The sequence below is a fragment of the Lynx canadensis genome, chromosome A1 (assembly GCF_007474595.2).
Source record: "Lynx canadensis isolate LIC74 chromosome A1, mLynCan4.pri.v2, whole genome shotgun sequence".
Classification (NCBI taxonomy): Eukaryota; Metazoa; Chordata; class Mammalia; order Carnivora; family Felidae; genus Lynx; species Lynx canadensis.
In genome coordinates this window covers 102,608,730-102,626,001 of record NC_044303.2, presented here as the reverse complement: position 1 = coordinate 102,626,001, position 17,272 = coordinate 102,608,730, and the positions used below count along the sequence as shown (strand labels likewise).

The 17,272-nt window shown below is 49.6% G+C and overlaps 1 protein-coding gene across 7 annotated transcripts in view; it reads left to right on the top strand.

Annotated features, from left to right (window-relative positions):
• The window catches only part of ZNF608 (zinc finger protein 608), a 119,596-nt gene extending 102,814 nt beyond the window's left edge, over positions 1 to 16,782 (top strand). For 5 of the 7 annotated variants that reach the window (XM_030317168.1, XM_030317167.1, XM_030317162.1 and 2 more), the window contains 7 exons: positions 2,794 to 2,881; positions 3,380 to 5,831; positions 8,638 to 9,055; positions 9,640 to 9,812; positions 11,420 to 11,573; positions 15,065 to 15,146; positions 15,749 to 16,782. In XM_030317168.1, coding sequence (XP_030173028.1) covers positions 2,794 to 2,881; positions 3,380 to 5,831; positions 8,638 to 9,055; positions 9,640 to 9,812; positions 11,420 to 11,573; positions 15,065 to 15,146; positions 15,749 to 15,755 — 3,374 coding nt within the window. In that variant the 3' untranslated portion in view covers positions 15,756 to 16,782. Of the gene's footprint in view, positions 1 to 2,793; positions 2,882 to 3,379; positions 5,832 to 8,637; positions 9,056 to 9,639; positions 9,813 to 11,419; positions 11,574 to 15,064; positions 15,151 to 15,748 lie in introns of those variants that run through there. The other 2 variants (XM_030317166.1, XM_030317165.1) reach the window with 2 other exon arrangements.
• The last annotated feature ends 490 nt before the right edge of the window (positions 16,783 to 17,272 follow it).

The window sequence follows — 17,272 nt, the reverse complement described above, 5'->3', positions numbered from 1 at the left end:
TCGAAGTATACCGTGCGGCGGAAAGAAAAATAGACACCAGCACACGCATTCAATTAGCCCCGCTTGATGGAGACTCTTCAGAATCTCCCCGGGAGTTAGAGCATTTCTTCTGAGCGTTTCACAGACCCAGGGCTTCTAGAAAAACCAGGCTGGCTGATTGAGGTCCTTTTGAAGTTGGGGGTGGACTTGACTGGCGGCGTTTTCTTTCCCAGCGAGTGCTGATAACGAACGAACCACGCTGCTACAGTGTCGCTGTTGCCGCCACGCGAGATGTGCCGGGGCGGCTACTAGAAAACCATCTGGCGGCGGGAGCGGTTTTCACAGTGCGCCGGCCGCAGCGTGAGCCCAGCCTTTGTGACCAGCTCCCAGCGGCAGCCCCACGTCGCCAGGGGACAGCTTCCCCGGGTCCTGTCTGGGGACCACCGATTCTGTCCCGGGGGCCGCGAGCGGCCGCGCGTGGGGCGCGGCGGGTAGCCCTGTCCGGGCCGCGCACGCGCCAAGGGCCCCCCCCCACCCCCACCCCCACCCCCACCCCCCCTTAGTCCCGTGGCGGCGGGCGGCCTCCTGGCCGCCCCTGGCCCCGCGGCCCCTGCCCTCGGCCGGCCCCTTTAATCCCCGCCGCCGCCTCGAGGCTCCGGGCGGCCGCCCTCGGCCCAGCCAATCAGACGCGAGCGTTCCCTGCAGGCGCCGACCAATCCACGGCCCGCGTTTGCTGGAAACGCGAAACCCTTGGGGGAAAAGCAATAACAAAAGCCTTTCACTGCAGACAAATGTTAAGTGTCTGTGCAGACTTTTCCTGTTTTTAATTTTATTACTGCAAGAATGGAGGGTTTGTTGTTTCTTTCATGTTTCCTTTCAAGCAATTTTAATTATACATTTGTGCTACATCAGGGACTCTGGAACGCAGTGCTTCAGCCTATTGCGTCGCAAGCTAAAATGCAGCAACCTTCTGGCAATACAGATATATTCCTGCACTGTAAATATAGCTGACATGCTAAAGAATTTTAAGCAGCTGCAAAGGTCTTTGACACCACACACAGTGCCCCAGAGAGCACATGATGAGAAAACCAGCTCCGTCTTCCCCTTCGCCTTCCCTCCCACCCCCTCCCTTTTCTGGAGGGATGTGCTCATAAAGAATCCTTTCCTCCAATTGTTCTGTCCTGTGCAAATTTTGACCAAATGCCTAATTACCATTGATTCTCATCTCAATATGAATTTTTATACTCAGTGGTTTAAAAGAAAATTTTCCTGAGGGAATTAGAATGGAATCAACCGAGATTTGAGGAAGTGCTTGCTTTGCTTCATTCTCGTCCCCCTCCCACCCCCGACTATTGCTACAGTGAGTAAATTCAGCTGTCACCTAATGGCACCATAGACCATATGGGAAACAATTTTTAAATCTCTTTTAGAGACTTTTGAAAGAAATCCTTCCTTCCCCACTGCTCGGGTCCCAGCCATTCAGATATTTTTACCTGCTGCTAAAACATTTCCCACGGAAATTAGTCTTACCTCGTGAGGTGTCTCTTACCATAAAGGAGTGCAATACAGGGTTTCTATAAAATTCAAAATGGCAGTGAGCAAGTGAGCAAACCAGCTAGAAGTAGACTTTGAGTGATGTCCCTAGGTGTTTGCAAAATAGAATGGAGGGTAGGTAGGTACAGAAAAGAAAACAAAGGCTCACTTAAGTATTGCGTTGATTGACCCTGGTATTTTATGCGTGTCTCAAAAACCCAGGTCCTTTTAATATACGCTGTAAAGGGGTGATTAAAAAAATATATGGCACTTGGTCCTCCAGAGAAATCAGAGGATGTTCTATTTTATTTCCTGTGACATTTAGTATACTAGTGCACTTAGTTTAGTAATTCACAGATGCAGTGCTAAATTTAATTGTCTGTCTGCAGAGCAGTTGGGAAAAGCAGAATAGCTTGCAGGAAGCAAGTGTGTTGGTTTTGAGATTTTTTCCTTCTAATCCTCTGTGGCAAATGCTTACTAAAGTTGATTCTAAAGATAACCCCAAGAGCAAACCTATTGTGCACATTTATTTTCTTAAGAGGGCTATTTTAGGAGTCCTTAATATGAAACAAGACCAAACAGTGAAACAGATACCATACCCTGGCTGATTCTTGTCTCACAAAGCCAGAGAGGGGAGGATTAGGAAAGAGAAATCATAGCTGATTGTCCGCTATCTGGACTCTCAGCCCCTGCCCTCCCCTTCTCCTGTTTTTGTGCACCCACATAATCTTTTCCTAAATAAAAATCACCATTATTTTATATTGTTGAATGGGAAACAAAGCCGATTCCTTTCAGTCCCCTTCTGGTTTAAGCACTGGTAACTGGCGCTTAGTTTTTGTTGGCTGCTTGCCAAACGAAAGCAATTATGTGTAATAATAGAAAAATTAAGAGGTGAGTGTTGCTGTTTTACAGCAGGACATGGCAAAAACCATTTCCTTCTGTCAGCAGTATCTTGATTACACTCTCACACGCAGTCTTACCCTTTTGTACCGCATGCACACAGGCATGATCTCTCTCTCTCTCTCTCTCTCTCTCTCTCACACACACACACACACGCACACGCACACAATTTCCTGTGGGTTTTCACTTGAGGTCACTGAAACCAGAAAGAGGAAGAATGCAAACCACAGTTTTTGAAAGCGAATGAGAACAGAATTTTGCTGGTAAAATAACAACAACAACAACAACAACAACAACAACAACAACAGTAATACTAATAATAAACTGGAAACAGAGTCATCAGTGCTAACAGTGGTCCTCCTTCACTCCCCATTCCTGCAGGTGTTCTAGTGGTCAATGTCACGTGGAGGAACAAAACTTACGTAGGGACCCTCCTGGACTGCACCAAGCACGACTGGGCCCCTCCGAGGTACGTACTTACGGGGCCTTTTATTTCAGGCTCTGTTTGCTCTCCTCCTTCCTCCGCTGCCCCTCTCCTTCCGCCATCCTCTCTTTGCACAGAAACTATAGAGGTAGATTAATAATGCATAAAAGTCTGCCCGTAATTGAAACCAGGCAAAAGAGAAAGGAGCCGGTGAGGATTGCACACAGTGAAATGCACTCCCTGCCCCTTCGCCCCCTCTCCTTTGTTTTCTTCTTTTCTCAAAATGGGAATTTGAACTGGATTTGAAGCTAGCTACCTGAGCCGTTTTCCTTTGGTGTTCCGAAGAAGAACATAGGCCATTCGTTGCCAGTTCTTTGGCAGGGATTAAAACCGTCAGCGCAAGAACAGGGTGTCTTTTCCTTCTCTGGGCCCAGCCCTCGCGCCCCTGGGGTGTTGGCCGCTCTTGCCGGCATTCTGTGCCTCGCGCTGTCTCCCGGCTCTTTGGGGGATGCTCCTCTTGACGTCTGTCGCTTGTTTCCCTAGGTTCTGCGAGTCACCGACAAGCGACCTGGAGATGAGAGGGGGCCGGGGCCGAGGGAAGAGAGCGAGGTCTGCCGCGGCGGCTCCGGGCTCAGAGGCCAGCTTCACGGAGTCCAGAGGGCTGCAGAACAAGAACAGAGGGGGGGCCAATGGGAAAGGGAGGCGGGGCAGCCTCAACGCCAGCGGGCGAAGGACACCCCCAAATTGTGCTGCTGAGGACATCAAAGCCAGCCCCTCCTCCACCAACAAGAGGAAAAACAAGCCCCCGATGGAGCTGGACCTGAATTCCAGCTCCGAGGACAATAAGCCGGGGAAGCGCGTCCGCACCAACTCCAGAAGCACTCCGACCACTCCTCAAGGGAAACCAGAGGCGACTTTTTTGGACCAGGGCTGCTCCTCGCCAGTGTTGATCGACTGCCCCCACCCAAACTGCAACAAAAAGTACAAGCACATTAACGGCCTGAGGTACCACCAGGCCCACGCGCACCTAGACCCGGAGAACAAGCTGGAGTTCGAGCCCGACAGCGAGGACAAGATCTCGGACTGCGAGGAGGCGCTGAGTCACGTGGCGCTCGAATGCAGCGAGCCCAGCGCCAGTCTGGCGGCCTACGAGCAGGTGAAGGCGCCGGTGTCGCCCGGCCCCGGGCACCCCCCTGGCACCCCCAAGGGGAAGAGAGAGCTGATGAGCAACGGTCCGGGCTCTGTCGTCGGGTCGAAAGCGGGGAAGAGTTCTGGCAAGAAGAAGGGCCTTCACGGCGAGCTGAACAACCTCCCGGTCATCTCCAACATGACGGCCACCCTAGACGCTTGCTCCGCGGCAGATGGCAGCTTGGCTTCCGAGATGCCCAAACTGGAAGCAGAAGGGCTCATCGACAAGAAGAACGCGGGAGAGAAAGAAAAGGGCAAGAAAGCCAACAACTGCAAAATGGACAAGAACCTCTCCAAACTGAAAACCGCGCGGCCCATCGCCCCCGCCCCGGCCCCCACCCCGCCGCAGCTCATCGCCATACCCACCGCGGCCTTCACGAGCACCACCACGGGGACCATCCCCGGACTGCCCTCCCTCACGACCACCGTGGTGCAGGCCACACCAAAGAGTCCTCCGTTGAAACCCATCCAGCCAAAGCCCACCATCATGGGGGAGCCCATCACCGTGAACCCAGCTCTCGTGTCCCTCAAAGACAAAAAGAAGAAGGAGAAGCGGAAGCTTAAGGACAAAGAAGGGAAGGAGTCGGGGAGCCCGAAAATGGATGCCAAGCTGGGCAAACTTGAGGACGCCAAGGGGGCCGGCAAAGACTTACCGGGGCATTTTTTAAAGGACCATCTCAACAAGAGTGAAGGGCTGGCCAACGGACTCTCAGAGTCTCAGGAGAGCCGGATGGCCAGCATCAAAGCCGAGGCCGACAAGGTTTACACTTTCACGGACAACGCGCCCAGCCCTTCCATAGGCAGCGCCTCGAGGATGGAGTGCAACCCGCTGGTGAACGGGCAGGCGCCCATGGCCCCGCTGCACGTGCTGACGCAGAACGGGGCCGAGACCGCGGCCAAGACCAGCAGCCCCGCCTATTCGGACATCTCGGACGCCGCCGACGACGGTGGGTCCGACAGCCGGTCGGAGGGCGTGAGGTCCAAGGCCGGTTCCCCGTCGGACATCATTTCCAGTAAGGAGGGCGTCGTCAAAGGGCATCCTGCAGCTACAGCACAGTCCTCTCAGCTGAAAGAGTCCCATTCTCCCTATTACCATGGCTACGATCCTTACTATTCTCCAAGTTACATGCACCCTGGGCAGGTGGGAGCCCCTGCGGCCGGGAACGGCGGGAGCACGCAGGCGATGAAGATCAAGAAGGAGTCCGAGGAGGAGGCCGAAAGGAAAGACAAGGCAGAGCAGCTGGATGCCAAGAAAGCGGACCACAACCCGGCACCCTTACAGCCTCAGCACCAGTCGGTGATCACGCAGAGACACCCAGCGCTGGCGCAGTCGCTTTACTACGGCCAGTACGCCTACGGGCTCTATATGGACCAGAAGTCCCTGATGGCCACCAGCCCTGCCTACAGACAGCAGTATGAGAAGTACTATGAGGACCAGAGGCTGGCAGAGCAGAAAATGGCCCAAGCTGGCCGAGGAGAGTGCGACAGGAAAAGCGAGCTCCCCTTGAAGGAGCTGGGCAAGGAGGACAGTAAACAGAAAAGCCTGCCGTCTGCCACAATCTCAAAAGCTCCCTCTACCCCAGAGCCTAACAAAACCCATTCTAAACTAGGGCCGCCAGTGCCTAATAAAACTGAGGACACAGGTAAATCACAGCTTCTCCCCGGCCACCAGCAGCAGCTTCAGGCCGACAGCTTCAAAGCTAAGCAGATGGAAAACCACCAGCTTATTAAGGAGGCTGTAGAAATGAAATCTGTCATGGACTCTATGAAGCAGACAGGTGTAGACCCAGCCTCGAGATTTAAACAAGTAAGATTGTGGAGCGTGGCCCCCCACAGGGAGAGAGCGAGTCTGACCCTTGGACATGTCTGGGCTTGATCTGGTTAGCCTTCTTCCCAGGAAATAAGCCAAGGGTTCCTTAGGGTTGGTCCCTTCTCCTCCTGAAACGTATTCGCAAAGATCCTCTCACGAGCCACTGTGTACCTCTCCAGTGTGCCTAACTCACCCTTGCCTTGGGTTGTGTATGTAGTCAAAGGAACTTCGCACCTGTGCGTCGCAGACTCGTGTTCCGTGCTGGTCACTCGCTGTGAACCTGACGAGGTCCCTTACTTTCTTACTGAGCCCAGACTGAGGGAATCCTTCCACCTGGCCGCTGAGATCCTGAGTCTGATCTCTACCGCGTGTGTTCTTTCTCGTGTCCAAATTTCTCCCGGCAGCCTCGAGGAGCATAAGACCGGGGCCTTAAACCCACATTCCCCACTGGGCTCTGTCCTACCACTTGGGGCCCGGATGTCTTTCACACGGTGTCTGAGATGCCTAGGGGTTAAGAGCCCCAACGCGAGGCTCCGTGCCGATCGCCTGTGAGGAGAACAGGGGGGTCTGGGTGCGTGGGCCTCCCGCAGCCATCCCGGAAGCCCCTGCTCGGCCAGCCTGAGGCTCCCTGTGCAGACACCTGAAAATCGGCCACCGCGAAATCACACGTGTGCTCGCACTTTCTGTCACCGCGCACACATCCTGACTCACTACGGTCCCGCGAGAGTTAACGCTGGGGTTTCCCGGCCTCCCGACCCCCCCCCCCCCCCCCTCCCACGCTTTCACCTCTGGTGAATCAGAGCACCAGAATCCTTTCTTGATGCTCATTTCTGCCCAGAGGTTGAGACTCAGGCCCAAGGTTGAATGTTCTCTCTCAGGACTTAAATACCCAGGGGGTTTTTGTCGTGAATGGGATGGGGGTCGCAGAGGCCTTTTGGGCTCCTCGCTTGCCCCAATTCTGGAGGCCTGAATCAGGCCGTGGCTTCACAGGGCTGCGTCCTAACTTGGGGGGTTATAGATGCCTTTGGTTTCTAAAAGAAAAGCTATGATGTGTGCTATTAATTTTTGAAATTTTGTTTTGATGAAGATGTCTGCACATGAGATGTGAGCCCCTATATTAAGCCTCAGCTGCTGTAGTTGAAGAAAATACATTAGGAAACCAAGAGTTTCCATCCCCCCCCCCGCCCCGTTCCCCATAAATGATGTTACGTGATCTATTCGTGACTCAGTGGCCTGAGCTGAAGTTTTTTAAATATGTATATGTATTTTAACTTTTATTTATTTTTTGAAAGAGGGAGAGACAGAGTGTGAGCAGGGGAGGGCCAGAGAGAGAGAGGGAGACACAGGGTCCAGGCTCTGAGCTGTCAGCCCAGAGCCCCACGCGGGATTCAAACTGTTGAACCGTGAGATCATGACCTGAGCTGACCAAAGTCAGACGCTTAACCAACTGAGCCACCCAGGCGCCCCCTGAGCTGACGAATTCTCAAATTCGTTTTGCCTATGTGAGACAATGAAGGGAAAATGAGGGTTAGATTAAATTATGTCTGAGGGTGTTATTTAACGTTGAAAGATCCCACGAAGGGCCCGGCTCTGAGTTCCCTCAGACCTGAGTTGGAAGCCCAGCTGCGCCCTGGTCAGCAGCACGACCCTGCTGTTCCTTGAGCTTTAAAAGCTTTGCTTTTGTCTTGTGTAAAAGAGGTTAATAACGATGCCTACCTCAGATGTTATTACTTTGTGAGAGGAAGGTAAAGCTCTTTGCACAGTGCGAGCACATAAATACATGTTAACTTAGCATTAGAAGTAAGAGTAATAATGCTGTCATGGTGATTAATGGGTTTTGCTTAAAAATGGAGATTTAAAACGAGTTTTTTTTTTTCCTTTTCTTCTTTCTTTTCTTTCTTTTCTTTTCCTTCTCTTTCTTTTCTTTCTTTTCTTCCTCTCCTCTCCTCTCCTCTCCTCTCCTCTCCTCTCCTCTCCTCTCCTCTCCTCTCCTCTCCTCTCCTCTCCTCTCCTCTCCCTCCCCTCCCCTCCCCTCCCCTCCCCTCCCCTCCCCTCCCCTCCTTCTCCTCTCCCTCCCCTCCCTCCCCTCCCCTCCCTCCCCTCCCTCCTTCCTCTCTCCTCCCCTCCCCTCCCCTCCCTCCCCTCCCCTCCCCTCCTTCTCCTCTCTCCCTCCCCTCCCCTCCCCTCCCCTCCCCTCCTCTCCCTCTCCCTCTCCCCTCCCCTCCCCTCCCCTCCCCTCCTCTTCTCCCCTCCCCTCCTTCTCCTCTCCCCCCTCCCTCCCCTCCCCTCCCCTCCCCTCCCCTCCCCTTCTCCCTCCTCTCCCCTCCCCTCCCCTCCCCTCCCCTCCCCCCCCTCCCCTCCCTCCCCTCCCCTCCCCTCCCCTCTCCCCTCCCCTCCTCCCCTCCCTCCCCTCCCCTCCCCTCCCCTCTCCCCCTCCCCTCCTTCTCCTCTCCCTCCCCTCCCCCTCCCCTCTCCCTCCCCTCCCCTCCCCTCCTTCTCCTCCCTCTCCCCTCCCCTCCCCTCCCCCTCCCCTCCCCGTCCCCTCCTTCCCTCTCCCTCCCCTCCCCTCCCTCCCCTCCCCTCCCCTCCCCTCCCCTCCTTCTCCTCTCCCTCCCCTCCCCTCCCCTCCCTCCCCTCCCCTCCCCTCCTCCTCCTCTACCCTCCCCTCCCCTCCCCTCGCCCTCCCCTAGCACCCTTCCCGCCTCCCCTCCCCTCCCCTCCTTCTCCTCATCCCTCCCCTCCCCTCCCCCTCCCCTCCCTCCTTCTCCCCTCCCCTCCCCTCCCCTCCCCTCCCCTCAATCAGGATCCAGATTCAAGGACCTGGCATCATTATGTATACCAGCCCAAATACCTGGATCAGCAAAAGTCAGAAGAGCTTGAGAGGGAAAAGAAATTAAAAGAAGATAGTCCCAGGAAGACTCCCACTAAAGACAGTGGTGTGTCCAGCCTCCCCGTGTCATTAACGAGCATTAAGGAGGAGCCCAAAGAGGCCAAGCGCCCGGATTCTCAGTCCACGGAGGAGAACAAGCTCAAGAGTGATGATCGGAAGACGCCTGTGAACTGGAAGGACTCTCGGGGAACGAGAGTGGCAGTTTCCTCGCCTCTGAGTCAGCATCAGCCCTACATACAGTACTTGCATGCTTATCCTTACCCACAGATGTATGACCCCAGCCACCCTGCATACCGGGCTGTTTCTCCTGTCCTAATGCACAGTTACCCTGGTACGTGTCGCGGGTTCTCGCTCTCTTAGAGGGAAGAGGCTACATTCACTTAGTGGTTACTGAAAAGCTCAGGATAAATAAGATGCTTCGGTGGTCGCGTTTGTTTTGCTTGTCTTTATGCTGCTTCAAGTCCCCAGGATGAAACTTACTTAACATGAGTTCGTTTTGTTTTGTCTTAGAGAAAACGTCAACGGTTCCCAGCTCTAGTTTCCATAGACTCTGATGCTCTCGTCTGTTAGACTGACAGATACTTTATTGCCTATGAAAATATTCTCGGCGCTCACTGTCATAATCATTATAGTTACTGTTCCTTTCACTTAAGCGGATGCGTAAATGTATGAAATGGCTGTAAGCTCAATTCTGTTTATAACCTCCGTTCATCAGGACGAATTAACTGGGAGAAGAAAATCGGAGAACCTCCGTCGTGCGCTTTAACGATGATGTAGCCCATTCTTAATGTAATCCCCTATTTTAAGGTCTCCGACTCTTAGCCCAAATTCGTTGTAACCCGAGTGATTTTTTTTTTTTTCCTGTTTAAAAAATGGAGCCCATAACTTGATGTGGCATTTGTTGTTTATCTGCAGGGGCCTATCTCTCTCCAGGCTTTCATTATCCTGTTTATGGGAAGATGTCAGGGAGAGAAGAGGCAGAGAAAGTCAATACCAGCCCTAGCATCAACACGAAAACAACATCGGAATCAAAAGCGCTGGACTTGCTCCAGCAGCACGCCAACCAGTACCATAGCAAGTCTCCTGCCGTAAGCCTCCTTTTGTTGTTACTTAAAAGTACCGTGTTTTGGGGGAGAAGAGGGGATAAGCTAGGAAGCGGTCTTGAAATATAAATGGTTTTCGAGCCCGGCTGTGATTTCAAGGTGCTGTTTTATCCTCGCACATAAAGAACGCAATGTTCAAAGGTAAGATGCTTTTTCACACGCGAGGGGGAAGAAAAAAAATCGTCAAAGCGTATATGGTGCTGGCGAGCTTTTCTGTCGCAAAATGCACCGTGCCTTGACTGCCCAGGAGGGCGTCTGCTAGGTGGACATGTAAATTCATAGGAGCCGGCTTGCGGCGCGAAGTATTTCTGATGGCGGATATTTTGATGCACTGGCACGGGTGAGTCGCGTGGGGAAGGGACGGCTGCACCTGTCTGTTTTGGCCTCGACCCATCGTCCTGTCCCTGTAACTTCCCGAAGCAAGGGAGACACGTGCCTTTGTGAAAGATGGCTGCACCCTCGCTCCCATCCCGGCACCACCCCCTCCGTGAAAGAGGGCAACTACTAGTCCTAAAGGCTGGTGTCAAGAGACACAAAAGGGTGTGGCCATTCTTGCCTAGAAAAGAAGTTTGGAGTAAGATCCAAGAACTTTGATGTGGACGAGTCCAGCAGGGACTCTGTAAGCGAGGAAAGGGGATTCATGAATCTATTTCTGTGCGTACTCCTTCCAGCACAGGCATTTTTTTTCTTTTCACGTGACAACGAGAACCTCAGGTGGGCCGGGTTCTAGTGGGCAGACACGTGTAGGAAAGGCAGTCGTAAACTGTGATTCGGGAGAACCACAGCTTTTCGTTCAGCCTTCAGAAGCTGCCGGATTCCGGAATGCTTTCAGAGGCACAGGGCGATGATTTCCCGTACTTGGTATTGCCCTGTCTTGTCGAGATGTGTATTTTCTTTTTTTGTTTATTTGTTTTTCAAAAGATTTTTTTTTAACGTTTGTTTATTTTTGAGAGAGAGAAAGAGTGGGAGTGGGGCAGAGAGAGAGGGAGACACAGAATCTGAAGCAGGCTCCAGGCTCTGAGCTTGTCAGCACAGAGCCCGATGTGGGGCTCGAACTCCTGAACGGTGAGATCAGAACTGAGCCGAACTCAGACTCTTAACCAACTGAGCCACCCAGGCACCCCGAGAAGTGTATTTTCAATGGGCTAAAATGGATAAGGTGTATTGAGAATTGGGAGATACATTCGCCCCACAAAATGTAAGTAAAATACACAGTCATTAGAAAATTTTTTTCAACCTTCTTGACCCATGTATAAGTGTTGTTTCTGGGAGGAAATCGGGTAGATCCTAATCTTGCAATTTCGAGCGACTGTAAAGAAAAAGTTCTTTTATTTCCATCACTTGAGGCAAACCCTGATGCCACCTGGTTAACTTTTAGGTGGGGCGTTTCTTTAGCTTTGGCTTTTTTCCAACTGGAACTCATGCGTGCCTTTTGAAATGATCTTCACTTAGTAAGGAATGTTAAGTATCTCTGTGTTTGCTTCTGAATCATTTACACATAGGGCTCAAAGGACAGAAGTGGGTTAGCACTCCTGTCGGTTGTTTTTCAGAGTATTTAGAGGGGCCCGTCTTTCTTTTCTTTTCTGTTGCAGCCCGTGGAAAAGGCGACAGCAGAGCGGGAGCGGGAGGCAGAACGGGAGAGGGACCGCCACTCGCCGTTCAGCCAGCGGCACCTGCACACGCACCACCACACCCACGTGGGCATGGGTTACCCACTCATCCCTGGTCAATATGACCCTTTCCAAGGTCAGCGGTTCTGTCGTTATTGTGTTGTTCGTTCTGCTTTGGAAAACTATGGGCCCAAAGGACCGCTCACGTCTTAAAATAAACACACTGAGCTTCGAGTTAACATGAACTCCAGGGAGTAAATAAGTTCTTAATTCTTATTTCCTAGTATTTCCTAGTGATACAATGAAGGCGATTCCCCGCGTCTTTGTGTTCTATTGAGACAGGAAATGACTCCCACTTAATAATTGTCACTGGTTGATGTTATCGGTGGCTTCCTGCTATCTCATGGACTGAGGGTGGCGGCCAGTGTCTGGGGCACTGAATATAACAATCAGAAGATCAGATAGCTGCTTGAGGGAAATTGTGGGAAAAAAGGGAGGCATAATGAGAGGCTTTGGTGAAATGGCACTGGTTTCTGCAGGCCTTTTACGTTGTATCTGCCCCCACCCCCACCCTCACCCCGAAAGTAATGGGAGTGACATGATTAGGTCTAACCTTTTCTTTTCAGATTTTTATTTACATTCCAGTTAGTTGACACACAGCACAGTATTGGTTTCGGGAGTAGAATTCAGTGATTCATCACTCCTGCACAACACCCAGTGCTCATCACAGGTGCCCTCCTTAATGCCCATCACCCATCTTGCCTACCCCACCCACCTCCCTCCATCAACCCCTCGCTCAGTTTGTTCTCTCTCAGTATGAGTCTCTTGTGGTTTGTCTTCTCTTTTCCTCCCCCTCTTCCCATCTGGTCATCTGTCTTGTTTCTTAAATTCCATGTATGAGTGAAATCATATGTTTGTCTTTCTCCGGCTCATTTTCCTTAGCATAATATACTCTAGCTCCATCCATACATTGCAGATGGCAAGATGTCCTTCTTTGTGATCGCTGAGTAATATTCCATTGTGTGTGTATATAGAGGGGTGTGTGTGTGTATCCATTTCTTGTTTATCAGTCGATGAATCCACCATTCATCAGTCGATGGACATTTGGGCTCTTTCCACAGTTTGGCTGTTGTGGATAGCGCTGCTCTACCCCTCCAGATCTGTGTTTTTGTATCCTTTGGGTAACTACCGAGTGGTACGATTGCTGGATCAAATTTAACTTTTTCAGGAACCTCCACACTGTTTTCCAGAGCGGCTGCACACGTTTGCATTCCCACCAGCAGTGCAAGAGGGTTCCCCTTTGTCCGCACCCTTGCCCACACCGGTTGTTTCCGGAGTTGTTATTCCGACAGGTGTGAGGTGGTATCTCATTGTGGTTTTGATTTGTATTTCCCTGATGAGGAGTGATGTTAACATCTTTTCCTGTGTCTGTGAGCCATCTTTCGGGGGTGTCTTCTTTGGACAAATGTCTATTTGTGTCTTCTGCCCGTTTCTTACCTGGGTCGTTTGGTTTTTGGGTGTTGAGCTTGCTAAGTTCATTATAGATTTTGGATACTAACCCTTTTATAGATATGTCATTTGCAAATATCTTCTCCTATTCTATAGGCTGCCTTTTAGTTTTGTTGTTTCCTTCGCTGTGCAGAAGCTTTTTATTTTGATGAGGTCCCAATAGTTCATGGTTGCTTTTGTTTCCCTTGCCTCTGGCAACATGTCTAGTAACAAGTTGCTCCAGCCAAGGTCAAAGAGGTTGTTGCCTTTGTTCTCCACTGGGATTTTGATGGCTCCCTGTCTTACATTTAGGTCTTTCATCCATTTGGAGTTTATTTTTGTGTCTGGTGTAAGAAAGTGGTCCAGTTTCATTCTTCTGCATGTTGCTGTCCGGTTTTCCCAACCCCATTTGCCGAAGACATTGTCTTTTTTCTACTGGATATTCTTTCCTGCTCTGCCGAAGATTAGTTGGCCATACGTTTGTGAGGTCGTTTCTGGGTTCTCTGTTGTGTTCCATTGCTCTATGTGTCTGTTCTTGTGCCAGTACCATACTGTCTTGATGATTACAGCTTTGTAATATGGCTTGAGGTCCAGAATCGTGATGTCTCCAGTTTTGGTGGCTACCATTCTTTTTCAGGAATGCTTTGGCTCTTTGGGGTCTTTTGTGGTTCCATACAAATTTTAGGATTGTTTGTTCTAGCCCTGTGAAAAATGCTGGTGGTTATTTGATGGGGACAGGGTCAACACTTTTAATCCCCTGTAATTCGGGGGCTCTTCTCAGCCGTTCATTGCTGTGACTTTAATGATGGCGAAAAAGCCATAGAATCGTTGTGAGATAGCCTTCGATTTGTGGTGTTCTAGTTGACCTCCTGCTGCTTGTCCCAGCTCTGTCACCTTACGGGGGTGGGTGGTGGCCCCATCTCTACCAAGAGATCCACTCGCTAGGTTCTTGCTGACTTAGGTAGCTCAGACTGCCATGACAAAATGTCACAGACTCTCTGGCTTTAGACAACAGAAAGTTTTCTCATCGTTCTGGAGTCTGGGAGGCTGGGTGCCAGCACGGTTGCTTGGTAACGAGTGCTCGGTTCCGGGCTTGTAGGTGGCTGCCATCTTGCTTTGTGCTTAAACGACCTCTTCTCTGTGTGCAGGGGGCAGGGGCAGCGGTGGAGGGAGGAGAGCTTGTGAGAGAGCTACCTTCTGGTGTCTCTCCTTATAAGGACATCATGACCTCATTTGACCTTAATTATTTAAGTCCTATCTTCAGATGATCACATCGCGGATTAGGGTGTCCGCATAGGGATTTTGGAGGGCCACGTTCAACCCATAGCACTTGCCACGTTGGCCCTCATTCTGCTGTGTGAATACGAGATACCATGTGTGAAAGGTACCTCCAGGAGTAGGAAGTACTCTACACATGGGAAAGGTCATTTTTATTTGTTTACCCCTCGTTACCACTCACAGTCAACTAGTAGCGTTCAGAAAGAACATAGAGGGCTTAGAAGGAGAATTATCTTCCCTAGCTTTGCATGTGTTTTTTCTTGTTTTTCCAGGATTGTTTTCTGTAGAATTAAAAAATAATTTCCTATCAGGCAGCTTTGCGCCATCTGGAGCCATTCCGTTCTCTGACTGCTGTCTTTCTCTTGCAAGGTAGAAGTTAGGACTGTTGTTAAGTTCCATTCACCAGTTCTGTGTTTCTTACGAGATGCAGGATGCGTTGTGTTCGTTCACTGGGGAAATGCTGAAGTGATCAAAGTTATTATGAAAGTATTGTATGCTAAGCAAATGGCGTGTTGCTTCTGTAATTCACTGTGACTTTTGATTCCTGTTGTTGCCGGGGACCTATTATGTCTCCTGAGCTTCCTATTCAGGAATGCGAGCAAACCATTTAGTACCATGCAGAGTCACAGAGATGGAATGTTCTCTCTTCTCTTTGCCTAGCTATTAAGAAAACCGCAGAGTATCGGATAAATGGCTAGATAGGGGTTAGACTAAGCAGTGTGGGCTCCGTCTCTTCTATGTGAAACATTTCCTGTGTGTGTTTAGGAGAGGACGGATTGCTGCAGCCCTTCACCCCTGGGCCTGCACCTGCTCTTATCTTTCCCGAGTGTCACAGAAACCCTGCATTTTTTCCCCCATTAGGCTTGACCTCCGCCGCCCTCGTTGCCTCTCAGCAGGTGGCTGCCCAGGCATCTGCATCAGGAATGTTTCCTGCACAAAGAAGGTAAATATCCTTACATTTTGAATCTACATTTTTCTACCTAGAGACATCTTAATGGGTGGGAGGCAGTTAAGTGTAGGCCTTTTAGACCAAAAACTTGGCTCTTTGGGTTTTTATATTCTTGTAACGAACGTGCTTTTAATGGCCCGTTGCTTTACATGCAGCTTACGTTCCCGGACCCTCATTTCTTTAGCTGTAATATAGGTTAGTAATTAACTGATGAGTGCTTTTATTTATTTATTTTTCAAGCAGTCGAAAAGCCTCTTAGGTTACCCTCCCAGCCCTGTTAAAACACTCTCGCCACCACTCCCTTTGTTTTATCACATTTCAAAATAAAGTCACAAAGGGAGACATTTATTTTCAGAATGCTAAAGGTCATGTTTGTTCTCTGATACTTTTAATTATCCCTCAAGTTGTGTCAGAAAGGAACATAATTTATTTTTCCACAGTGTAGATCATAACCCTCGTGTGCATTCCCTTTCTTGAATAAGCGAGTTCCATGATTTGAATAGAATTAAGATAAGCCCGTCAGTCTTAGGGTTTTCACATTTTCGGCGTCAGATGCGGATGGAGCCCTGTGCTAAGGTCTTCTTTTTCCTTTGCAGAGAATAACAAGATTGGAAATGTACGTTGTCATGTGACTGGATCACATGGGGAAGCGCTTTTATACAGACATCAGTTCCATGGTGTTAATTTGAAATGCCTTTAATGGCAGGCAAGAACCAGTCATTTCATTTTTGTAAATTACAGATTTTATCACAGAGTAACAAATGTTGCTGTAATTAAGCTTCTGTTTTATATATATATACGTATACATATATGTGTATATACATATATATATATATATATATTCTTTACTTTTTGTATCAGTAACCAGGCTCGCACACACAGGGTCTGCTATCCCGTTGCAAACCACTCAGTAAAGGAAGTAAAAAAATGTATCTGTCATGTTGAAAAGCGTTAGCCACAAAAGGTTGCCTACTTTCTTTTCCTTTTCCTTTTCGATTGTAAATAAATGACGTATCCGTGTGCCTGAACCTTGCATATCCTTCATAGATCCCCCCCCCCCTCGCCCCCTGCTCCCCGCCCCCGCAAGGCCCTCAGAAAGGCTGGCTGTGATGATGACGCTTGGGTACAATTTAGATGTCTATTTGGTGGCTCCCGTTAAAGACACATCCGTGTAAAATGTTCCTGTAGTCACTGTTTGTACTTGTGTGTTGTGGAAAAAAAATGACTTTTGGAAGGCATGGGGTTGCCAATACCACAAAAACTGTGTTGTAGATAATGTAAAGATTAAAAATGGGGAAATAATGAGCATCTGTGAATAATGAGGTGTCATTTTTTGATAATCTTGAGTGGCAAATAACCCAATAGCCTGCGTACCAGAGACATCTGTGATTGTTCTATTACTTGAATAGTCTTACAGTCCCCACCCCCCACCGCCAACTTTTTTTTTTTTTTTTTAATGTTTACAATTATCCAGTTTTAGAAGAGAGAGACTTTAACGCCATTGCCTGGTTACTTGTTTTATGCTGTAATCTAGTTTATTTTATGTAAAATGTATATTGAATGCTTTCCTTTTTTATACCTGCCTTAAATAATTTGGCAATCAGAATTAAAAAGGTTTTTTTTTTTATAACGGCTTCTTGTCTGTCTCGACTTCTTTCTAGTTGGCTGATAGTGACTCCAATTTTCAAAAAGTGGTTTCTTGATATTATGAATGTTCAGTTCATGAAGTACACACATGCTAAGTTTTCTTATATGATATGCGGGTATAACATCCAAGCGGTGTGTTTAATTCAGAGGACATGTCCATAGTCACTGGGTCTTTACTCTGAACAGGGGGCGTGACATCACTACAGATTGGTAGATACAGGTGGTTGTGATACGGAATGATATTGCAAAGTTAGTCTTGGCAATGCGTGGACAGTAGGTGAAGTGTGTAAAAAGTCAGCTAGCCATTTATTTGACTCGCCATTAAGTTGTCCCATGAGCGGATTTTATGCCAAATGTACAGAATTAACTGCCTCCTTCCTTTCTTCTTCCTTGCCCCCCCTTCCCATCCTCCCTCCCTTCCAAGAAGCACTCGCCGAGCACCTACTTTTATCCCGGACACTGTGTAGGTGCTG